The 25,719-nt window shown below is 37.0% G+C and overlaps 1 protein-coding gene and 2 non-coding genes across 4 annotated transcripts in view; all 3 read right to left on the bottom strand.

Annotated features, from left to right (window-relative positions):
• The window catches only part of ipo7 (importin 7), a 30,054-nt gene extending 5,675 nt beyond the window's left edge, over nt 1-24,379 (bottom strand). For both annotated transcript variants that reach the window (XM_067400116.1, XM_067400115.1), the window contains exons 1-18: nt 24,172-24,379; nt 18,027-18,108; nt 12,454-12,607; nt 12,209-12,367; nt 9,829-9,985; nt 9,640-9,729; nt 8,021-8,115; nt 7,748-7,832; nt 7,527-7,661; nt 6,680-6,779; nt 6,505-6,581; nt 3,213-3,329; nt 3,023-3,112; nt 2,743-2,908; nt 2,500-2,660; nt 963-1,091; nt 376-442; nt 169-294 (exon numbers count right to left, since the gene is read on the bottom strand). In XM_067400116.1, coding sequence (XP_067256217.1) covers nt 169-294; nt 376-442; nt 963-1,091; nt 2,500-2,660; nt 2,743-2,908; nt 3,023-3,112; nt 3,213-3,329; nt 6,505-6,581; nt 6,680-6,779; nt 7,527-7,661; nt 7,748-7,832; nt 8,021-8,115; nt 9,640-9,729; nt 9,829-9,985; nt 12,209-12,367; nt 12,454-12,607; nt 18,027-18,108; nt 24,172-24,255 — 2,074 coding nt within the window. In that variant the 5' untranslated portion in view covers nt 24,256-24,379. The remainder of the gene's footprint in view (nt 1-168; nt 295-375; nt 443-962; nt 1,092-2,499; nt 2,661-2,742; nt 2,909-3,022; nt 3,113-3,212; nt 3,330-6,504; nt 6,582-6,679; nt 6,780-7,526; nt 7,662-7,747; nt 7,833-8,020; nt 8,116-9,639; nt 9,730-9,828; nt 9,986-12,208; nt 12,368-12,453; nt 12,608-18,026; nt 18,109-24,171) is intronic.
• LOC137031412 (small nucleolar RNA SNORA23) lies at nt 3,394-3,574 on the bottom strand. The gene has a single exon (XR_010896550.1). It is a non-coding gene; the product is annotated as a small nucleolar RNA SNORA23 (small nucleolar RNA).
• On the bottom strand, nt 8,246-8,426 carry LOC137031411 (small nucleolar RNA SNORA23). The gene has a single exon (XR_010896549.1). It is a non-coding gene; the product is annotated as a small nucleolar RNA SNORA23 (small nucleolar RNA).
• Nucleotides 24,380-25,719: the final 1,340 nt, after the last annotated feature.

Raw genomic sequence — 25,719 nt, 5'->3', positions numbered from 1 at the left:
ACATCACCAACCCTAAAATTGACATAAACCTGTCCTCGGGAACACGCAACAAAGGGGGCAAGGCCAAGTTGGGCTGCTTTAGAGAAGAGGAAGAGTTGTTGTAGTAGAGTGTTGTTGACATTCAGTTCGTCGACTGAACACGCAAACTAACACTAGTCTCTGCGTTACCTGTGAAATAGTCAAATCCGTCTTGTTGGAAGACCTCATAGACCAGAGGGAGCAGCTGCCACATCTGAGGAGACACCTGCTGACACGTCAGACTGTGGGCTAAGGACAGGATCTCCTCGTAGAACTCTGGGAAAATTAACCCAAAACAATGAACACACAGCCAAAAAGGTCACACACAACAGGCTCCCACTAGTGTGCGAAACTCACCAAGAACATGCTGCTGCAGGACTGTGCCGATCACCTGCAGACAAATGCCCTCTAACTGCTGGGTAATCTGAAATCAGTCAAACAGCAGTGTTATTGCACAGTAGCAGGCCTTTTAATCCATCATTTGTTACCAATTACGGACCATAGAACATAATCTAATTTAGGTGAATAATTTTCACATAAACATTATAATAAATGTCACATTTAGTTGTGCCTTTTATATAGTGATTAGTGATATTTATATATACTGAACGGTATATATACTATATATCTAATGTTCTTCAAGAAAGCATAATTGTGCAATCTCTCCCTAATTTCCACATGGTTTATCTTTCATAAATAAATGACATACATTTTTAAACATGCATTCAGTTCAAATTCATATCAAAGGGATTAGCATGAAATTGTATACAGTGCAAAGAAGGCATCTGCTATATAAATATAAAATGCGGATAGATTTCCACAAGGCTATTTAAAGACAGTTCTGCTTTTGTATGAGTTTGTGGGCGGCTGGAACTAATTCAGCCGTGTGATACAGGCCAGAGAGACAGGAGGAACTTCTGCAGCCCATGTTTCTATTTTCTCACCTCTTTATGGTCCTCCACTACACTCAGCAGTGTGTCAATGGTGTTGAGAATGCCCATGGCGGTCACTGCTTTATCATCACCCCCTTCCTCATCAGGCCCCGTCTGGATCACTTGGTTGAAGGTCATGGCCTGTGAGAGAGGAATAGAGCTTGAATGTTTACTTCGGAGATGATTTTTAAAAATATTATATATACCCCTAACACTTCAGGCTTTAAGCCATTTTTAAGAAAAGGGATGAGTTAAATTATAAATTATTAGATTTATATTCTTGTAAAAAATATGATTTAGTTTTAGGGTTATCAAAAGTACAGACTTTGGTACCAAGTCAAAATTTTAAAAATATGCGATACCAGCATTTCCCGCCCTTGCATTTTGAGTGGATTCTTAAACACCTTTGATTGGCCATTTTGTTCACATGCTCAACAGATACGTCTGTGATTGGCTACAATCATCAGGTTCAAAACACTTCAAAAACGTGTTGTAAATAGACATCTTTGATGTGCTCTTTATAGTGCGCTTCCACAGATACACAGGGGAGCGACTCAGCGGATCCCCAATATATCCACTGATCAAATGGATCCGCCGATAGACGCCTGCTTTCAAACGCTCCCATGTGTATCTGTGTAGCAATAGGTGAAGAGTATCAAAGATGTCTATTAAAAAAAAAAAACGTTTTGAAGCATTGATTATTGTAGCCAATCACAGATGTTGATCTTCACAAAAACGGCAGATCCACTGAATGAAAATCGAAATTCAATTTCTGACAGATGCCGCTTATGGGACAGCAGAAATACAGCGGTTACCCCGGTTACCTCTGTACACAAAGCAACAATACACTTATAATCACTACAATATTATTATTATGTATTACATGTAGATATTATGCAAATAAAATGTCATCTAAGCGCGAGCCTGTAGAACACGCAACAGCAATGTGTTTTTACTTTCAAATATGCAGCGTTCATGTTTAAATTGCCTTCTGAAATTAATAACCACATTAAGCCATATTGTGATTCCTCTTTTTTCGTCCCAATTTAATATATTTAATACCATTCAAGGTCCAGAAAAGTAGTAAAGACATTGTTAAAATAGTCAACATTAGTACGGTGGTTCAACCTTAATGTTATGAAGTGACGAGAATACTTTTTGTGCGCAAAAACAAAAGTTGAATAATGTTTTTTTTTTTTTTTTTTGCGCACAAAAAAATATGTGTCACTTTATAACATGAAGGTTGAACCACTGTAGTCACGTTATCTATTTTAACAATGTATTTTTCTGGACCTTGAATGTGATAATTGCGTTGCTTTCAATGGGGGATAAAAAAAAAAAAACCTCAATTTCATCAAAAATATCTTAATTTGTGTTCTGAAGATGAACGAAGGTCTTACGAGTTTGGAACAACATGAGGGTAACAACATGAGTAATTAACAGGAATTTCATTTTTGGATCAACTAAGCCTAAATTTTATAAAACTAAATTTAAGACTTTAAGGACCTGCATGGACCCCGTTTTAAATGAATCATAAAACAGTTCTTACTAAATGCTGAGTCATCTCCACAGCGATTGGGGTGACCTCCTCACTGTACTCGCAGATCATCTTCTGGATGACGTTGGTAAGATCATCATTCTCAGTCTCACGCACGATTTGGAGGAGGGCCTGCATCACGGGCCGGATGTGGGGGGTGATGTAATCTTTGGCTGATGGGAAGAACAAAACAATCTCAAATAAACGCTGAAGATGGAGGCAGGAGACAGAAAAGGAAATGAGTGAAATCTGCACCTTTCTCCTGATTGCTGATGAGAACCTGGAGGGCGATGGCAGCCTCCACTTTAACAGGCATCTCGTTGTCGTTGATCAGACACAAGCGGGTGAGCTCAAGGGCTGTCTGCAAGTTCTGGTCATTCTTGAACTTGACCTCGCAGAAGTAATGAAGCACCCAGCAGGCCTATAGGCAGAGTTACCATGAAGTAAGACAAGTCGACAGTGTTTGCACCACTCAAGACTTGAATTATTCTTGAATAGCGTAAGAGTTAGTGAGTGCGATGAGCACATCTCTCACCCTGGCTCTCATGTAACCCAGCTCACTGCGGAACAGAGGAAAGACGTGATTCTGCAACATGAACTCCATCTGGTCTTTGTAGATCTTCCTCTGATAGAAAAAATAAAAATTATCAATACATCTACTCAATGTTGCATTGGTTATTCTACATCAGAAAAAAAACTATTCGTTTTATGTAACGCAAAATCACCTTGAGAAGAATCTCAGCCAGCGAGCCGATCATATGAAGAGCGCCGTCTTTTTTCCTGGGGTCAGAGGCGGGTTCAGTGAGGATCTGATAACAGAAGCCCATGGATTTCTGCAGCACCTGTTATACAACAAGAAAGTTAACATATGATTCTAAACATCTCATGATTCATGTCATGTGTAGGTTTTGTAGGAGACTATGGAGGCTGGCCAGTGGTGGACTGTCGTATAGACGTCACTGGGCCAGTACTATGATCTCCAGTGGCTCTGCGGCTGTTAGTGTGGCGTGAGAACCGTCCCACAGCCTGTAAGACACAGACCGGAGATGGCACTAAACGCAGACGGACACTACGCACACCGTCCACCCACAGCCAATAAAGTGACATTTTCAAAAAACAGGCAAGAACACAAACTCTTTATCTATGTCTATATCTTGCATGAATATGCAAGGTCCAAATTGAGGGTGGATGAGTTTCAAATCAATGAATCAAGAAAGTGTAAACTCTAGTCAGGTAATTTTTACCAATTATGATAAAAACTAGGGCTGTAAAAACTAACCGATAAAGAAAATAAATCAACAAACGACTCTTAATTGTTTCTGCAGGCTGTGCGTGAAAACATCTGCCAGTCACGTCACTTTACTGTGTGAAAAATGCTTTTCTATGAACAAAACGCATCTGAAGTATAGTGGAGTACACAAGGCGAGCTGAAATGTGCACAACCAAGTTATCTAAAACATGAGAACGGATCGCATTAATCTCCAAACAAACCTGCTAGCATACAGTTTAACACAGCTTGACCCATCACAAGCTCTGGCAGCTGCCGTTTAACGGCCTATGGAGTCTGAGGCTGATTTGGGGCCTGGAGAAGTTTTGACATGCCCTGACATTTGTGTTTTTTTCAGTTGTTCATAAACATACAAATGACACAAGTGTCATAACACTGTATTCAGAACAAACTAGGCTACAATAATATGTGAGGAACATGTACGTACATGTTTGTGTTTTTGAAGGAATATTGTTTATGAGTGGTTATTGAAAAAACAAAAAAATTAAGTCACTGAAATAAGGCCAAAAATATTATGTGCGTTCACAAGACTTCTGGGTATTGGAGGTTGTAGACTAGAGTTTCTGGTTCAAAATTATGTAAAAATTATCCTGCGTACTCCTACATATAAAACAATAAAGAGATTTAAATTTTGTAAGACACTTTTTGTCAAGAAACAGTATGCATGGAGGCGTGAATCATGAATAATGGTTCATTTACACCCGAGAAGACAAAAGAATCTCATAATGAGTTGTAATGACTTGCATATTAATGAGGTCTTTCAGAAAGGTAGGCTGTGAAAAAAACCCTCTGTGATCATGTCTCAAGCTCATCATGGTGTACATCAAACATACAGAAAAAACAGCAATACTGTGAATTATTACTACAATTTAAAATAATGGTATTCTTTTATATACTTTAAAATGTATTTCTGTGATGCAAAGTGTCTGAACAATTATGTTACCTCTGTGGCATTACATATAGCCTTTTAGCTTAAAAGCATGCACATTTGGAGAAATATTGATGGATTCTCATGTTTGTCAATTTTCTATACAGAGGAGTAATATTTATTCAATATTTATTGTCATCACTATGAGTGCTGGATACTGCGTTTTCAATTCATACTTGCAGCCGGAGGGTGCTCTGTGCACCTTTAGTCCACAAATGCCTCCTAAAGAAGAAAAGGCCATGTGACAATCCAGGAACTAACAGGCTTTCAGAGATCGCCAACTATGGCTATGCAAAACACTTTTGAAGACAATAAATACACGATTGAGACGATGTATACATGCCTCAGAATTTGCGTCTGAATAGCGCTCACTCCGTGGGCGTGGCCGCATTAACGGATAATGAGCTGAATCAAGGAGGTCTGACATGTGTCTCTTTTCATAGAGATTACATAAAGAGAATATTTGTTTTCGATTTAACAATTTAAAACCTGACATTTCAACGTTTTTTTTTTTTGACAAAAGACATTTTTGTGTCATTAGTATTCACAAAGTTACAGTTCATTTTCTGAGAACTATCAGATTGGACTTTGTTCAGAGGGAGACAAGAGATCACGCATCATGTTAGTTTTCTTTATTTTGCAGAAAGCACAACATTTTGTTTTTACTCCGAGTGTACACAAATAAAAGAAGATATTCTATAGTTTCGATTGATATATTACTTATGTCTCTATGACAAAAAAGGTAGTATTTTAAGTCTGTTTTGCTGCAATGTGAAAAAAATCCCGCAAAACGCGCTGGCGCGTTACCCGACTCCAGACAGTTAATGTGTCTGGAGATGGGTTTTCCTCCATGAAAATGTAACATTTCCCTTATCCGTAAATGTTAGAATATCCCATGAGTATTTTCATTTTGCATAAAGGTTTGAGGACCTGAAAGCAAGCGAGTCTCCATTAAACTTCAGTGAACAAGTACGAGTACGAATATACTATATTCGTATTAATGCGGCTGTAAATTCAAACATGCTCTCTCTGGATCTCCCAGCACTGTCTAGTAGGCTGTGCCGAGACACACGCAAACTCTATATGACTGTTATAATGCAGCAGAGCAGGAATCAAGGCTTCCCCGGGACAGCATTCTTGCACGGAGAAGCACAATTACACAACATTTTAAGATGAAGAGGCACTCTTTGGTTTTCAACTGCGGTAATTAATGTGCTCACTCACAGAATCAGACACTGCTGCATTTTATATAACACATTTCCTTTTATGAATTATGATATTGTTTGGTTCATTGGGTTGGATTGCTTTCAAATCTCAAATGAACCGCCCGAGTTTGTAATGAACTACATGAACGATGCCATCTCCAAGGAATTGTTTTGGTGCGGATCCAAGCGCGACTGCTGTGTTCACATATGCCTAAACGAACTGAACCAAGGGAGAAAACACACCAGGTTCCAAAACAAACACTCAGGTGTGAAAGCACCGTTAAAGACTCATATTATATTTGAAAAGAGACATGGCCATTGTATAACTATCATCTACACAAGCAGTTTGTGCTTGAACCTTGTATATGTACATCACATTACAAAGAAAGGAAAGAGCTTCATCTGAATGAGACACACAGCTCTTTGAGATAACAGACAAGCTCTTTCCACCTGGCGTCAGAAGCTTCTAACAGTTCTGTTGGAGCAGCAGGGCGCTGATTGGATACATGAGTGTTGGCAGTAAGATATACACAAAATTCAGCCAAACAGTCACATCATAGGCCTCAAAGTGCCAGATGGCGCTTCCAAACACCCACCTCCTTCCTTTTGTTGCAAGCGGTGAAGAGAAGCGTCTGAGCTGCAGTGGTTGGGGAGATGAAGTCTTCAAAAACATCTAAGAGGAAGCAGAAAGAGAAGGCATGAGCAGATTGATCTGGTTTTGGTCTTCTCTGCAAGAATCTTTTGGTGGTTCAAATATGGTGGTGCTCTAACCAAATTTCATGCGGATGTACTCATAAGGGTCTTCCTGCCAGAGCTCTTCATCACTGTCTGTGTAGCACATGAGAGGAAACACCACATCCTGAATGATTCCCTGAAACCAGAAACAACAAGAACTTCGATAAGGTGTGTGACATGAGGCAGTGCTTTATGGTAATTTTAACAAGGTTAAGGAGGCTTTTAGGTAAGAACCCATGCGGTAAATATCACTGCAACGCAGTCACTCTTGGCTTGTTACTTGCAAAGCAGTGATAAAGATATTGAATAATTAAGTCACAATGATTTAGTTAGAATCACAATTTAATTTCGACAATTTGTGACAGAATTATGAAAAACATCAATTAATTTCAGCACATAAGTTTTTTTTTTAACTACATGTAAATTATATACTTTATTGTATTTTCCTGTCAAAATAACAGTTCATTTGAATTTATTCAGCTTTTAAGAACAAGCAGAAGATATGCCGGATTCTCTGGTAGTGGGCGGAACTAATGTGCATGCGGCAATCTCACTGGTTGGCGCTCATCTATTACCGTCCCCGTTTTGATTTCAGCAAATCAGTTTGAGCAAACGCTGACAACGTGATTATTCTTCATGAACCCAGCAGCTCATCAATATACATATAGTCTGGCGAGTAAACAAAAAATAAAAATTACTAGCCAATGGTGATTTTATTGCCAAAGTGTGCGAAAGAGGATTGAGAAATATTGATATTCAGATTGATTAATCGCCCAGACCTGCCTATTTTGCATAATTTTTCATAAGAACTCCATTATGAAAAAACCCTTTCATTTGTACCAAGTCAAACAAATGCTTTGAATCATGTAAAACATCTACATACTTGTATGTGTGGCTTTAGGTTCTTCCAGGTGACAGCATGTGCGATTCCCTGGTTGATGTAATTCAGTGTCTGCTGCAAGACTCTAGGAGCCACGTATTGCTTTTCCTTATACTGATACAACACCTTCAACAGTACCTATCAGAAACAAACAAAGTTCATCAGTTATCAGCACACGTCATGTCAACAACCCACTGAACAATCTACTGACGTCTCCCGTTTACCTGCTGTGCAGCCACGGCATAACCCTTGAGGAAAAGCTCTGCAAACTCTGTGTACTCTTTGGTTGTGTTGCCAGGGCTGCCATACCTTAGGGCAAAAAACATGCATGAAAATCCAGTAACGGTTTCAAACACACAAGACCTTCCGCTGAAAATAACTAATCGAGTGTTTCCAACTGCTCAGCGTGGGTTGAAATTCAAATGGACCATGAGTCATCTGCGAAAGCTACATATGCAGCGCTCTTGGGAGGAAGTGATGTTATGTTAGTACCGTACCTCTCGAAGAGCCGGGCGAGGATGTGAAGCGCCCACTTCTTGCACTTCCACCAGGGCTGCTCGGGCCTCTCGTCTTCATCCACCTGAAGTGTCTCCTGCAAAGTCACAAAGCAGCAATTTAGAAGAAACTGAACACTGCATACTATTAAAAAGTATGTGAAACTGAACAAACTTAGTATGTTATTCTGAACTTCGATTTGTGATGTTTAGGTAGAGTTTATTGGCTTTTGTTGGAGACTATGGAGGCTGGCCAGTGGTGGACTGTCGTTTAGACGTCACTGGGCCAGTACTATGATCTCCAGTGGCTCTGTGGCTGTGAGTGTGGCGTGAGAACCGTCCCACAGCCTGTAAGACACAGACCGGAGACGGCACTAAACGCAGACGGACACTACGCACACCGTCCACCCACAGCCAATGACAGACACTTTCAGAACTTTATAACCTACCCTTCCATTACACTAAAACACCCATGTGAGCCCAAACACAAATGGCAAAAAATAGTGATGCACTTTGAAACCAAAACTAAAGATTTAAGTTATTATAGTTAAGAGTTTTAAATACGGATATCAATCTTACTAAAAACCCATCGCTTCACTTCAAAAGGCGTTTATTAACCCGCTGAAGCCATATGGATTATTTTTATGATGGATGGATGCATTTTTTTGGTGTTTTAAAATCTCAACCCCCATTCACTATTATTATAAAGCTTATAAGAGGCAGGATATTTTAAATATTTCTGATTGTGTTCGTCTGAAAGAAGAGAGAGAGATATACACCTAGGATGGCTTGAGGGTGAGTCAATTATGGGATAATTTGCATTTTTGGCTGAACTAACCCTTTTAAACACTCAAACAATGTTGTATATAAATACTTAAGATTGCACACAGGGCAGTTTTTATATCAACTTTTTAATGACAATTGTGTCTACTCCAATTCATTTAACATTTAAATAGTGTCTGCAATAAAACATACATTAAGTAATAATGTAAATTAGTGTGTATCTTTAGCAAAATGCTCTTTAAAATGATGTTTTCTAGCTGACTAACAAGCTATGGACATTGAATGGCTTTCCTGAGGTAAATGTAACATTACATATTTTATTTAAGCTGTTTTATTCATGTAATTTCTTTCTAAAATACCTTCTCTGATGTCCATTAATGTTAATTTTGCTCTATAACTAATAGTAAAGACGAAAAGATGATTAATTAAATGTCACACAACAGAGTGTCATAAAGACATTTACCCTTTAAATTTCATTATAAAATTGTTACTTTTGATATGAAAAAGTCTGAGCTTTCAAATTGTCAAAGCACAAAGCTTATTGCAACTATTGGTCGGCAGGACCGCAACAAATTAAGTTTTTGTTCACGCGTCAACAAAATCTCAAAGATCTCAGTTCATCATAATGAAGATTGAATAAAAACAAGAAATCGATACATTCAAACTAGCCCCATTAATACAGCTGATCCTAGCCAAAACGCACCATTGGAGAGGCGCTAATTAAACATTCCTGTCTTCAAAACGGTTTAGACCAAAACCGAGAATTAATTTGTTACAAGACAAATGTGTACATCACTTGCAAAAATTACAAATTATGATAAACAGAAGCACATCCTTACTGGAGGAACATCTCTGTCCACGACAGTCTTGAGAATCTCCATCCACTCAGTCAGATTCTGGCGATTGATCAGCTCCAGTGGGAGGTTGTACTGTAAAAAGACCAATCAATTAATGCGAAACCCAAACCAAAAAAATGCTTCTTTCTGGATAAACTGTCAGCTTCAATATAACAGAAATGATGGTAGTACCTGGAAGAGAGCATAAAGGATCTTAAAGATCTGTTTCTGAACCAGGGCAGAGTCGCCGGAGGGGTCTGGCAGCAGCTGTATGAATCGGTCCTTCAGCATGGGCATGAAGATCTGCATGGCAGCAACCAGCGGCTGGCGCTCCTCAGGCTTCTTATACCTTAAAAAAAAAATAATAATAATATTAAAAATACAGATTTACAACAGGACACCACAACCGGTGGTAGTGCCGCAGCTCACACCGACTGCCCAAATCCATTTTTAGTATACCACTCAATTCAGTTTAATTTTTTGTACCATTTCAAAAAAAAAAAAAAAAAAAGGGCTGTCAAACGATTAATCACGATTAATCACATACAAAATAAAAGTTTGAGCTTGCATAATTTGTGTGCGAGTATTGTGTGTATGTATATATAAATACAAACACATTCATGTATATATTTGAGAAATATTTACAAGTATATGTATTTTATATTTTTATATAATTTATATATAAATAAAAATATTTTGTACATAAATAACATTTCTCTTAAATATATACATTAATTTGTGTGTATTTACATATACATATTAATAACACACAGTGCTCACACATATATTGTGCAAACTCAAACTTTTATTTTGGATGCGATTAATCGCGATTAATCATTTGACTTCCCTAATATATACAAAATATGAAATACAAAAATGAGTATGGCTACATGTTTGTTTGGAGTTTCAGATATTTATAGAACCAAATAAATTAATAATGAATAAACGAAGCATGCAAAACAATGTACGGCAAAGCCCTAAAACAGACAACCATTATAAATTACGTTTATTTCTTAGACTATTACTTGTCAGCCAAATTTCAGAATTGAGACAGACCTAGCGAAATGCTAATTCAATAAAGTGCATGTAAAGTATAAAGTAAATCCCTTAAATCCTTTTATCAAGAAAATTTCACAACAGTTGTGGCTAAACCCAAATAGGTGACTTGGATTACTGGCCATTAACTTAATTTTTCTTTGGCCGAACAGCTGATACATGTGGTATTGGCTCATTCAAGATGCAGGTGTCAATATTTTGGATAAAATAGAAAAGCACAATTTGACAATCTTGTAAAGCGTAAACTAGGGCTGCACGATTAACCACAATTAACATGAAATCGCACTTGAACCGATTGGCTTAATTCGATTATGAAATCGCAAAGGCTGCAAAAATTGTTATGCGCAGCTTGTCAGTGAAGCACGGCTCTGTGATCAGTGGTAAATGGTGCTCCATCTGAAAGCACTGCAAGTTTAAGTCACTTATAAATGTACATTTGAAAAAGCAATACGCGTCAAACATCTTTTCAAACATGAGAAGCATTTACGAATATCGTGTCTAACAAAAGACCACATTTAATAGCATGTGTTTACTCAACTCACTTAACGACAGTTTGAGTGTTTGAAATCATCGTCCTGTGAGATGATGTGACTTCTTACACAGAATAAGGCACACAATATAGTATTCTATACAGTGATAAAGGCTATGTCAATTAGCATTGAAGTATAAATATACTTTATCATCATTAAAATACCCGAGAAGACAAACTATTGTTACTATTGATATATTGTCATAATCGTAGGTTTATTAGTCAAAACGTTTCAATCTTCCGTTTAGGGCTGGGCGATGTATCGAATGCTTTTGTCACGCGCATTTCTTCAGTAAAGCCGGTTCCCTGATTGCCGCTAAATCGCCATCACCTGCTTTCAAATGAAGCGGCATTTAATAGACAGAGCCGTAGTTCACTGATAAGACACGCAATATCGCGTTCAATATCGATATGAATCGCCGTCGATATTGAACGCGATATTGCATGTCTTATCAGTGAACTACGGCTCTGTCTATTAAATGCCGCTTCATTTGAAAGCAGGTGATGGCGATTTAGCGGTAATCAGGGAACCGGCTTTACTGAAGAAATGCGTGTGACAAAAGCATTCGATACATCGCCCAGCCCTACTTCTGTTTATTCAGCTAAAGCGACAGTATGACGCCCATAAAAATTTCCTAAAATGACGCGAGTTATTGTACTTCTGCGTGAGAGCGCCCTCTGGCTTTCAGATGGAGAAGCATTTACTACTGATCACAGAGCCGTGCTTCGCTGACAAGCTGCGCATAAAATTAAAAATAAATAAAATCAAAATATATTTGCTGCCTTAGCCAAATCATGTGCAGTTTAATTTCGATGAATTGTGCAGCCCTACTGAAGTGTAATTTAGTTACAACAGAAACTGAATGCACTAACAAATACGACTGGAGCAACTGTAAAATCAAATCAGACACTCCGTGCCAAAGCCAGGTTTCTCAGAAATAGTGCTCAGTTTGAACACCACCTGTGAGTGTTTCATGCCTCTCTTACTCGTAATTCTTCACCAGCTGGTAGAGGCACAGCAGGATGCCCAGCCAGCATGCACTGTTGTCAGACTGCAGGTAAAAGCCGATCTTGTCCACGATAGCTGTCCATCTACTGGGGTAGTCATGCTTGATCATGTGATGAATGCAAGTTGTGAGTTGCACTCTGTGAAAGTGAGGGGGGGAAAAAAAGGGTTAGAAAAAGTGATCCTTCATCCCTCCCCACCCCGTGCACATGTAGCGGTGTGTCACCTGATGCGCTCTGGGGATTGGATGATGGCCTCCACTATGTTGTCTCGAATGAACTGCCTGTCCTCTTCGGGGATGTTACTGGTAGGCGCTTCAGTGTTTGCACTATCTCCTTCACTCCAGTACTGTGTCACCATGTTTTTCAGGTAGATCACACCTGAACGACAACGACAGAGGTCAGAGACAGCAGGGCCAGGGCTGACTTTTAGGCGCATTTGTAAAATGCATTTAGGAATATGTGCTAATAAAATAAGTCCTTGCGGTCCTTAAAATAACAATTTATTTGGCCTGGTTTCACAGACAGGGCTTAGACTAAGCCAGGATTAGGCCATTTAAGTAGCTTTTATAAAACATGCTTTATAAAATACATTACTCATACATTAGTCATATTTTAAGATATGTCAAGTTGCTTTCAGTTAAAACAGCTCAAACATGCATTTTAGTCTGGGACTAGACTTAAGCCTGTGAAACCAGGGGTTAAGGTCTTGAAAAAGTCTCAAATGGTGTAACAAATGTCTTAATTATCTTTGTAAGAGGTCTTAAATATGGGGTTGAAATCACGATTCAGTCTAAGCTGACTGTTAAACTTCAAAAGGCTATGGTTTTATTAAATAAAGGAGTGCAATGTCAAAATACAGCACTGTTGCGCATCCTACAGGCTCACAGTTTTTAGATCAGTTCGCCATCAGGGAATACTACACATTTATGTCAAATGATTGCTTATGATCTATCGTTGATTTATGACAATATTTACTTGGCGTTAATATTGTAATATATTGTAGATGGATCTAAGAGTATCTCCCTCATCTTTTTGAATTAGCTTATAAATGTCTAATTGTATCTTTTTATTAGGAGTGTTTAAAAAAAAAAAAAAAAAAAAAAACATTATTGGATAAATTTTTATCGTTTCATTGCAAAGATTTTTAATGTGCTCCTAAATTGTTTCAACTGAGGAGCACACATGGGGGAAAAAATAAGTGTCAGTCCCTTGAGGCCACTTCAGTCCCGAAGGTTATGCTTGGATTTGAATATTAGCAATTAGGTGCGATCATGTTTGGCAATATTTGCTGGGCAAAAAGGTCCAATGTCTAGTTTCAATAGAGCAGCTATGTATGAAGCACAACTCACAGAAGTCACTTTCAAATCAGGCAACTTTCTGTTGGTCAGTGTGGCGGTTCGCGTTTACAACACAATGCGAAATCAGAGTGGGGAAATTGATCACCGAACAATGGTAAATGTGATCGCACCTTAATGCATTCTGAAAAATATGACAGCATGCCATTCTGAACATATTTAAAAACCTGTTGGCCTTGAAACCTAGCCCAGCTAACACAAAGAAAGGCTGAGGTTAACATGCTTGAATGCCCACATGATGTCGAGAAAGCCTGAGCTATGTCAGGAACTCAATGCAGCTGTGCATCTGTTGAAAAACCCCAGCAGGTGTACTTGAGGCCTCGCCAGAGAGCCGCTTTAATTCCATTCACACAGATTCACCACAAACGCTCATGCATTTGGGCACTCATAGGGCTCTATGATTTCCGTAGAATCCAATCATAAAGATGGAATTTACTGTGTAACGGTGAATGTCACAGAATTTGGCACATTTTGATTGAATAGATCAAAAGTAGGACTGTACATTTAATAAAACTGCAATACGGTCACGAGTCTGTGAACGTTAAACTTAAAAAAAAACATTTAAAAATGAAGTCTGCATGTCTGTGTGACTTGATGTGGATTTGTCAACTACACACACTGATGCGTGTGATGATCTTGGCATTTTCAGCGTCTGCCATCTCACTATATGAACACATGAACTTCATTTCCAGAGCTGCGACTATTTTATTTGAGAAAAACTATCATATAATTTACATGTATACATACAAACACTCAAAGGTCTTCATGACAACCTGTCAAAAAAGTTTGACTTGAAGAAATTGTAAAAAAATAAATAAATGTTGTACAGTAGAATGTACCTCTCAAAGTAAAAAATAATTTCATTTTAATAGTAAACCTTTGTTGTGCAGCATTTTGTTTGCCAAAACAAAACATCTAATCTATTAAAACGTAATCAAACTAAACAAATTCTTTTTTTGTTATGCCTTCATTTAATTACCACCATTTTTGAAAGTAAATTCATTAAATCATCAATCCAGAAAAATTAAAAACAAAAAACACTTCATATTATTGTGCATCTATTATTGTCCAAAAAAAATGTTAAGTTGTTTAAGATTTGAATTCAATTGGTTTGATCATTGAAAATCAATTAACTTTAAAACAGAATCCAGAAGTTAGATCAAAATACATGGAATATGGAGGGGGGAAAAAAATGAATTTGAGGGGAAAAAAAGTATGGCCTTAAGTATATTTTTTGATAAACTTAATAAATTGATAAATAAAACATTTCATGATTTCAATTTATTAGACACGGTTTTTGAATACTACCGTTTAATTTAAATGGTAAATTTGAATCCAGAAAAATTAAAATAAAGAAAAAAAAAAGCAGCATCTGGAGACTCCGCCTCTTCTGGTTGTAAAATTAATGATCGTTCCTCACAGGCAGCCAGACCACGTACGTGGAATACAGTCCATGAATGGTTTAAGCACACAAAGATGTCAGCGCGAGTGCTGAATATGTAACCAGAATTAGCTGACATTGACGACGTGTCAGACCGGAGACAATCAAACAGCAGACTGATGGCAGACGGGTTCATAAAGCCGGAAGAAAGTAATCCTGCCTGCTGCTGCTGAATCAGCAACTCCTCATGCCTCCCTCTACCCCGAATCTACGCCATGATCTGCATGTGATCACTGAACTGACAAACAGTGGTCAGGTGGTCCCCCCTTACCCTTTTAATTATTTTTAGTTTGATTCTATGATGAGGGATTGGTGGTCAGAGCACAGCTCTTAATACAGTGACGACAAGCACATCCAGCCACTTCAATTTAATTGGAGCAAATTTAAGTCAGATGATGCATCGTCGTCACATGCTTCGCAATGCAATAAATAAAAGCCCTGAGTGGAGTATGAAGAATTTTTCTTGTCAACCACCTGACCAATTTTCATCGTGCAGAAAGAGTCCTATTAAATCCAGTGTATAATTTCCCAAATTGTGCTTTCTGTTTTAATTGTTCTAGACTGGGGTTTCAATGCTTAATCAAAAAGCATGTCTAATCAATTGTAATAAAACTTTAACCAATTTATAAATTATTAAAATAAGTAGTATAATAGGGATCTCTATGAAATCCGTTTTATTTTTCCCAAATTCTTTTTTTTCCCCTCTGGTTTCTGCATTTAAACAGAAGTAATCAAATTAATTCATAAAACTTTTACTCCTTTACAACATAATTGTTTTTATTTCTTGTCAAATAAATTGTTGCACAACAGAGGTTTACTGTTTGACTTAAAATAAGTTGGAAAAAACTAATCTAATTCCTTGAAAACATGGTTTAAAAACAAAAAAACAATTGAAACCATGCCGCTCATTCACACAGAGACATGCAAGTATAGACTTTATATTTCTTTTTGCAGTTTAAGAGTCACATAATTTAATTGTACAGCTTTGCGCTTGCTTTATTAGTACAAATTCCATTACATTCAGCTTTACAGTTGAAAAATTGTGTTTTAAATGACTGGATGTTACAATTCGGTCCACAATCTTTTGCATTTGCTTTTCCTTTGATGAAGAACAAAAAAGCTCACTCAAGAATGACAGTATCCATCAAGTTCTTTCTACAACACTAAGGACACAAACTATTTGAAGAATGTACCGAGAGCGCTCCTCCTAACTCTTATGTAATGTTTTTCTTCATAGTGGTCATGTTGCGCAGTCAAAAAAGAAAGTTTAAAAGGGATTTTCCTGCATTGAAAATATTTTGGCAACCACCCATTTTCTGGATCATTAACTTTCAATAAATCACTTGAAAACGCTCCCGTGTTTGTGTAAGTGTTCTGTGAAGGTTTCTATTTACAACGTGTTTTTGCAGTTTTGTGCTTTGTAGCCAATCACAGACATATCTGGCCAATCAGACGCATCTAAGTTAGTCAGAATATGCTCAACACCCCTCAAAACAGTGGAGTTTTTGTTCAGCACGAGTTGTACACTCTCGTGAATCCTTTCAAAGCATAAACACGATGTCAATAAGAGATTCACTGCACAGCATAGACTTCATTGATTATAACAGGAGTTTTTGCAAGTGCATCTTTGTGTACCTCACATAGTAAATGTCAGCGTTTTAGTTATAAAATCGCTGCGATCTTTGCTCGCTTTCTGTATATAACATTTTTCATGCTGCTAACTACACATCGCAAAATTTCTGAATTGACAATTAAATGCGCGATTGAATCAAATTGATGATGATAACCATAGCAATGGAAGAATTTCCATTTTTTGGGTGAACTATACCAACTATCTTGGGTAAACCAAGTGAAGAGTTCATTTGCAAAAACAGATAACTATTATTTTTTATTAAATCTCACAAATCATGTTTTTTTTTATTCTGCATTCCAAATAATATCAATCAAACTGCAGTTGGGTTGTTTTGATTAAGTAATAATAACTCCAAAAAACACAGGTAACTTACAAAATTAAAGTACATTGAAACTATGTTTTTTTTCCCCATATATTAAAAGTTTGTTTTTTAGCAAAAGCAGATAACTCCACATTTCATGTTAAACCAAACCACTCAAACACGCGTACACTAGGGGTGCAATGGTTCAGATAACTCACGTTTCGGTTTTAGGCGCACGGTTTTTAGGCGCACGGTTTTAGGCAAGTGCTATGTTTAGGTAAAAGATTATCACAGTGGTTGACAATTGTGTGAATTTGTCCGTTCAAGTACAAGACTTGAAGGAGACCTCAGTATTTGCACGCTGTACACGTGCTTCCGCGCGCGCTTCGGATGAGTGCACAATTCTTCTCACAGCACACACTTAAGTTCTCTTTCGCACCTTGCACTCGAATGTTTAAATTGGCAAGGCTTAAATGAGTTTAGTAGCAATGTGCGCTGTTCAGATGCACTTTCAATTTCCGGGTGATGGCGAAATGACTTGTCATATTGAGCATATGATACAGCAGTCGCTTTGAACAAAGATTATTATGTTTTTGCAAATGAACTCTTCAAGTCTTGTAGTGTAAATGCCACTTTTTCCTATGTAATGGGTTACTTTATTGCTCATTTTATTTCTAACTTTTCAAATCAGTCACCCAGCAAAAAAATATGACTGGAAAGTAGTAATATTAAATGACAAAAATTAATTTATTAATGTAAATTCCTGGAACAGCTGAGAAATTTCTATGTAATGTAATAACTACACCCCTGGCTTCAATGGCAAATGTATGCAGTCTGTGTGTGTTACTCAAACACACAGTGACAGAATGTCTCAGCTCTGTGTCAACATATGACATCTGATACTAAAGGCGGAACAGGGACGCTCACGGAGTGACAGTAAGAAGGAGGTGTGAATGTGCAGTTCACCGCCTGAACATCTTGAATAGTATGACAGTAGCATTCGGAGTAACACTGAATTCTGCAAAGGAGGGGACGAGGATGTAGGTCTTAAAGAGTCGTAACCGTACCTGCTTGCCTTATAGGCAAATCCAACTGGTCCGACATGGTCACCCGCAGTAGTGTAGACACAAAGTTCACCTGGCTGTGGCCCTGTGGAGAGAAAAACAGTCAAGAATGTAATAAATGCACAATTGCACTTGCCTATCACATCTGACTGAATCTGGATGATTTAAGCTACAGTTCTGTGTACATCAGTGTTATATATAAGCTTTTTTTAGTTTGTTAATTTGTTTATTTATTTATTTTTTTAAATTATGCTATTAAAAGGTTTATTTTTATTTCAGTTTTAGTTTATTTCGAATTAATTTTAGTGCTTCAACAAACTTATTTCAGTTTATTGCCAAGGCAACATTTCTAATTTGTACTTAATTTTTCAAATAATGGTTAATTTTTTTGTGTCAGCATTATTTCAATTAACAAATGTTTTTAATAGTTTTAGTTTATTATGATAACCCTGGTGTATATTAATAACCATTTAGGTGTAAGAGTGATTTAGGTTGCACATCTATGCGATAATTCCCAAATTAATTTATTGCTGTTAAAGGAAATATTCAGTATGGAAATGGAGAAATCACTCTATTTTCCAAATACAGCTGCAGTTTGGTTACACCACAGACATGCGGTCAGTACAAAGCGCAACGTTGCAGTATGCGTCATGAAACAGACTTTGTATTAACTGCCAGTGTAGATGGTTTACAAATAGACCTGTATTTCTGCATTGATGAACAAACACTTCACACAGCAAGTTAATTTCCAAACAAACACCACTATCTACTTCTGGTCTCTGATACTGAACACCATAAATAAACAAAACACACTAGTCAGCTGAGATTTCTGTGGAAAAAACGACTGACATCTAGTTAACTTGACCATAAATGGTGACTCATCAAAAACTATAGTCATCTCAATGTGTTTTCCCTCCTTTGAATATGTTCTTTGCCCCGAGATTAAAGGGATAGTTCACCCAAAAATGAAAATTATCCCATGATTTACTCACCCTTAATCCAACCTAGGTGTATAATATGTGTATCTTCTTTCAGACAAACACAATCTGAGATGTATTTAAAAATATCCTGGCTCTTCCAAGCTTTATGAAAGGTAGTGACTGGGGGCGAGATTTTGAAGCCCAAAAAATGCATCCGTCCATCCATCATAAAAATAATCCATACGGCCTTCTGAAGCGAAACGATGGGTTTTTGTAAGAAAAGTATCCATATTTAAAACTTTATTAACTATAATAACTAGCTTCCAGCAGATAACCGAACACATCGATTTGTGGGTGAAAGCGTAATCTCTGACCTGACGCATGTGGAAGCGCAGAGGAGAGAGCAAACCAAAACACTGGTCACGAATTAGAAGTCTAAAATGAGAAATTTTAAAGAGAAATGTCCCAACATTTCCTTTTAAAATGTCTTGTTTTAGACATATATATATATATATAACTGATGTTTTAGGAACCACGAGAGGTGTCTAAGCTTACAATACTCCTACATCATACATCGCTTCACAAGTTACTCTTGTGGTGTGAGTACGTGGTGTGTCATCTGCAGGAAGCTAGTTATTTTAGTTTGTAACGGTTTAAATATGGATAGTTTTCTTACAAAAACCCATCGCTTCGCCTCAGAAGGCCATATGGATTATTTTTATGATGGATGTATGCATTTATTGGGCATTATAAAGCTTGGAAGAGCCAGGATATTTTTAAATATCGCCTTCGTCTGAAAGAAGATAGTCATTTAGACCTAGTATAGCTTGAGGGCGAGTAAATCATGGGATAAATTTCATTTTTGGGTGAATTATCCCTATAACATGTCCTGTGATGATTCCATCGTAACAAGCTCTGAATAAAAGGACGCAGCCCGAAATGCCATGACAGCATTCTCACCCGACCAGCAAAGCGTCAGCACACAGGAATCCAAGCCTGCCGTCCACATGGGCCGCTGGAGCCCGGCCAGCTCAAACAGTGACTGTGTCACAGGAGACCGCAGCAGGCATCAATCCTCAACCTTTTTGACTCGTAGGCCCCCAAATTGCATGACAATTAATTTGCGATAATTCCAAAATGACCTTGATAACTTTATTAATTTACTCCTGTAATTAAATGATGTACTTTGTCAAAAGAATTCATGTAAAGCCCTAAGAAAATCATCTTAATTAAAAAAAAATATATACATGTATGAATGGATCAGAGCAATGTGGGTGGGCAAGTGAATTGATGCCAAAATAAAGACAGTAAAAGCTGAATAAAAAAACAATAGAATGATAAAAAGAATAATGGCATTATAGTCTGGCAGAAGCATACAAGGGGGAAAAAAAAAATGATACAGATAAGACTAAATAAATGCTAACACTTTCACAGTGTCCTTGTTACACATTACATGTAGTTATTATAGAAATAACTATAAATTATGCATAAATACATGCAACTAGCTAAACAAACTTTTATTTAAATTTTAAATACTGTAATTTTTGCAATTTCACTCCCTCTTTACATACAAAACACTTCTACATCAATAAATAGTCTGAAAGTGCAAAAATAATTTGAGTGCACATTCACTAAAGTGTTTAATAAATAAAATAAATAAGGTAAACGAACAGGTAATGAATAACTTCACGAGACTAATGATGAGCACAGACAACAGAGAGAGAATTAAATTCAACACTTATTTCCAACATGCACTCATTCATGGCCGTTTTATTTAATTCATGTAAAGTTAGGTCTTTGAGACAGGACTTGACGGATAACTTTGTCTCTATTTTTTATAGCCAAGTTTAACCAACGTAAGCATTATTGTAACATCTTATTTGTGCATTAATGGCTGTTAAATAAAGTTTATTAATTAAGGTTATAGTTATTGTACCTTTGAACACCATTGTTGCCTCATCTTCATCTTTAAAGGCGATCTTTACTTACCCGATATTTAAGGATTTTTCCATAATCCGTTATCGGTTTTGTCATTCACCTATAAATGGCCCCATCTTGTGGCTGTTTTGAGAATTTTGAGAATGTTTTGAGTGCGCAACCGTCAAAACAGCCACAAGGTAGCGCCGTTTATCTGTGAATCTAATGTTACAAAACAGATACCTGATTTTGGGAAAATGCTTAAATAAAAGGGAAAAATATCTGGAAAACGATATATCGGTCGTTCTCTACAACTAACCATAAACCAAATCCTAATCCTAAGTACATGTGGTTAATTAATATTACTCACAACTTGTGTGTAATTACACTAACAAGGACACAAAGCTGCAGTCCGTAACTTGTGTGTTCAAAATTTACAACATTTATATAATGAGCGAGTACATCGGGAATCCATTTTCCAAACCGTGTTTTTGTCTTATCCTGAATTACTACGGTACACCTATAATAAGCATTTATATTCAGACTATTTCAGACTACTTTTTAGACCAGTATCAGCATGACTTGTCATAGACATAAACAGAAAGTAGTATGTTCTTCCGCAAGATGCATGCAGTTCTGTTTATTAACCACTAGAGAGCTTAAAGTTACGAACTGCAGCTTTAAAATAAAGTTTAACTATAGACTAACTAAACGGCTAAATCAAATCAAATGCACCATGTATAAACAAAATATCAAATAAAATTGTAGTGTATTCCATAACTGCATGTTCTTCAATAAAAATATTGGTCATATTAGGAAAGTACTAGGTAATATAAGGTATCTATGGGCTAGGTTTGGGGGTAGGTTCAGGGTTAGTACCTACACTGTAAAACATTATTTTCATGGTTTGTTATCACAACATTTTTTTCTTTTGTCAAATCAACTTCAATAATTATTGTGGTTCAGATAACATAATATTTTGAGTTGATTAAACCAGTCACCTTCATTGTATTAACTCAAATTTATAAATTTCAATGAACTCAATTTTAAGGCAACCAGTTAACTATAAGTTAAACCAACAATTATTTTTTTTACAGTAGTAATTACTATTATAAGTAAATGTACATGCAAAATAGGACTGTAAAATAAAGTGCCACTGTTTTATAGTAGTTTAATTTATATTACAGTTAGATTATTTTAATATATTAATAATAATTTACTATTTGAAATACTTTTAAGTCATCCTGCGGCCTCCTGGTTGAGACTTCTTCAAAATCCACATTAAACTTAATAAAACTGTTGAAAACTGGGCAAAAACAAAGGGCTTCCTGGCAGGTCTGTGGGCTCAGGTATTGTCTTACTCGTGTTGCTCAAGTAACAACTACTGTATACAGATTACCACTAAATGAGACTCGCAGGTCTCGTAATCCTAATAAACAAACCCAAGCACCTGGATACCACACAATAAAAGTTGACTAACAACCTAATAGCTGACTAATCCTGACATATGAAAAAAAAAAAAAAAAAAAAAACGCAAAAAAACGGATTTAACCGACTGACTAACAAATCTACCAAAAATGTCTGGTGATTGGTGACAAACCAACACACACTCCAGAAATCAAAAGCAACGCCTCGGTTATTAAAAACACGACACTCAATATTGGTGAATGAGACAAATTAATCTTCATAGTACGTGACAATTGCCCCAATGACATCTTTTATTGCTATTACAATACATCTAGTTATTAAAAGTAAAACTATCCTTGCGTCACACACATTATATGACAATACCATGACGTATGAAGAAAAAGAGTTGTACAGTGGCACAAAACATATGGTATTACCATTGATATGCCCCCGAAACCAAAGTGTAAAATGTAAAAAAGTTAAAGTGACAATTACATATGCAAAAGGGCTTCAGGTAGCAACCAAAACTGAAACCACCGTCTATTATGACTATCCAAAAATAAACTGACATGTACCATATGACACTTAATGACATGTACCTAGGGATGTGCAACGATTAATTGTTTGCAATATAAAAGTCTGTGTTCACATAATATGCGTGTTCTGTGTATAATAATTATGTATATATAAATACAGACACATAAATGTTATATTTTATATATAAATCTATTTGATATAAAACATGTATAAACATTCATTTAAACATGCATATATTTCTTAAATATATACGTGTGTGTATTTATATATACATAATTATTATACACAGAACACATATTACGTAAACACAGACTTATTTCGCAAATGATTAATCGCGATTAATCGTTGCACATCTCTAACTTACATGGACCATGGTAAATACCCTGGAGTACCATGTATATCCATAATATTCAATATTATTTTATTAAGCAGTAACTCTCCAATAAAGGTTTCATTTAACGTTAGTATATTAGTTAACATGAACGTATAATTATTAATGTTTCTACATCTATTAAGCATTTACTAATATATTGTTCTAATCAACATTAGTAAATGCTCTGTGAACTAACAAATGAACTTATTTTTTTATTAATGATCTATTTTTACCTAACAAAAACCGAATAAAATATGCCTCGTGTTAGCTAAAGCATTAACTAATGTTAACATATTTATAAAATTATCATGATGTCACCATCTGACACATCTTGGTACCACAGTACTTTTAAAATACTGACGCAGCTCGCTAAAGAAACGGGCCTAAATAGTGCCAGAATCGCGATTTTACACCTTAAGAAGAATCGAAACCTGTCCGCGTGCTGGTTTAAGTTTGACCACAGAAAATATGAGTGTTAAGTTGTTGAAGGGCTTTATAAAGAGCGCGAGATGACAACAAGCCTCCTGCCTCATGTTGACACGTGAGACACTAGCGCCTAGCATCTCGGGCGCTAGCACATTCGCGCGCACACCAAATAAACACTTTCAACACGCTCACACATTTAAGCACTCGACCTCAAAACACGAAGACGTACACAACCGTCTCCATTCCGATCAACTTTTCAAAGCTATGCTACATTTAAGCGCCGTATCGTCTGTTTAACACAATCACATTTGCGCGAGCCATTATCGCGGTGACGTAGTACACGGACACGAGCTGCTAGCGCGTGATACAGAACGTTAAAAATATATGATTTCGACCCTTTAATACATTATCAACTCATGTTACATATCACTGAAGGGCTATAATCCAACACAAATGGTTTCAAAAATACATTTTAATAAAGTTAAATAACAGCTTCAGCATTCCTGCTGCGCAAGGCCCGAGGCGCACCACCACCATCATCATCATCATCATCATTCGATCACTTTACCTCGTTCAGTTGTCTCTCTGCGGCCTCACGCAAATTTGCGTCCATGGTGCCCCGAAGGGCCTCGATCAAAGAGTTGAGATCCATTACAAGGTCGCGGTCTGGCTCGGATTCGGAAGGCTCAGTGATCTATGAAGTCCCGGTCGCTGCGCACATGGACGCTCGATTCTTCTGCTACCGGCGCGAAAGGAAGAGCAGTCGAGATGGGCCGGATAGATCAGCGCCAATTTCTCCACAGCGAATTTCCGTTCCACGAGTAGGACGTGTAGGGAGTTGTAGTTTTTGTCGTTTCACTAAAAGAGCTCCAAACTACTTAACGCAATACAATACATGTTTCCATGGTGACTGTAGTTGTGTGTACACGATCACAATTTCGATGTTTAGAATCGTCTTAATATATTGGACGTTTAAAAAAGCTTAAAAGAACAATAATAACCCTTACGAAAATGAACCAAGTGTAGTATTTTTGGCGGATTGATTACCATAACCACAGTTTTACTAGAAATACCATAGTTAAACTATGGTTAGTTGTAGTTAAACCATGGTAACCACGATAGTTTTACACTTACCATAGTTTAACCATGGTATTTGTAGTTTTTTGGTTTAGTAAAACCAATTTTCGTAAGGTTCTGGGAAATAAAAAAAGGCATGTTATATGGTATCATCTGTAACATTAGCTTTGGTAAAAAAGTGTGAAAGTGGTGGCGCAATATGGAGGGGAAAAATTAATTACCAGGTTTGTACATTACTTTTAAAAATAATGCATTACAATATTGTGTTACTTCCTGAAAAGTAACTAATTTCATTACTTAGTTACTTTTTATGGAAAGTAATGCATAACATTACTTTTTTCGTTACTTTTTTTCATCTGGGCTGGCCTGTTTCTTTGTTTTTTATAACAAAAAAGTTCTATTTTTGGCAAATCTTAAAGGAACACTCCACTTTTTTTTGAAAAAGGCATTTTCCAACTCCCCTTGAGTTAAACAGTTGAGTTTTACCGTTTTCGAATCCATTCAGCCGATCTCCGGGTCTGGCGGTGCCACTTTTAGCATAGCTTAGCATAGTTCATTGAATCTGATTAGACCGTTAGCATCTTGCTCAAAGGTGACCAAAGAGTTTCTATATTTTTCCTATTTAAAACTTGACTCTTCTGTAGTTACATCATGTACTAAGACCGACGGAAGTTGCGATTTTTTAGGCCGATATGGCTAGGAACTATACTCTCATTCTGGCGTAATAATCAAGGAGCTTTACTGCCGTATCATGAGTGCAGCAGGCGCACTGATATTACGCATCAGATTCAGTGAACTATGCTAAAAGTGGTACCGCCAAACCCGGAAATCGGCTGAATGGATTTGAAAACTCGTTTTAACTGTTTAAAGCTGTAGTCTGCGATTTTTGGCCCGCGTTTTGCGGTAGAACATTGTAGCCGGAGCTACTTTTAGCTACGGGGATACTCTGCGGCGGATCCTACCAGTCCGGTCTGAAATAGTCTGAATATAAACACTTATTATAAGTGTACTATAATGATCCAGGGTAAAACAAAAACAC

Source organism: Chanodichthys erythropterus, chromosome 11 (genome assembly GCF_024489055.1).
Source record: "Chanodichthys erythropterus isolate Z2021 chromosome 11, ASM2448905v1, whole genome shotgun sequence".
NCBI lineage: Eukaryota > Metazoa > Chordata > Actinopteri > Cypriniformes > Xenocyprididae > Chanodichthys > Chanodichthys erythropterus.
This window is presented reverse-complemented; position numbering and strand designations above follow the sequence as displayed.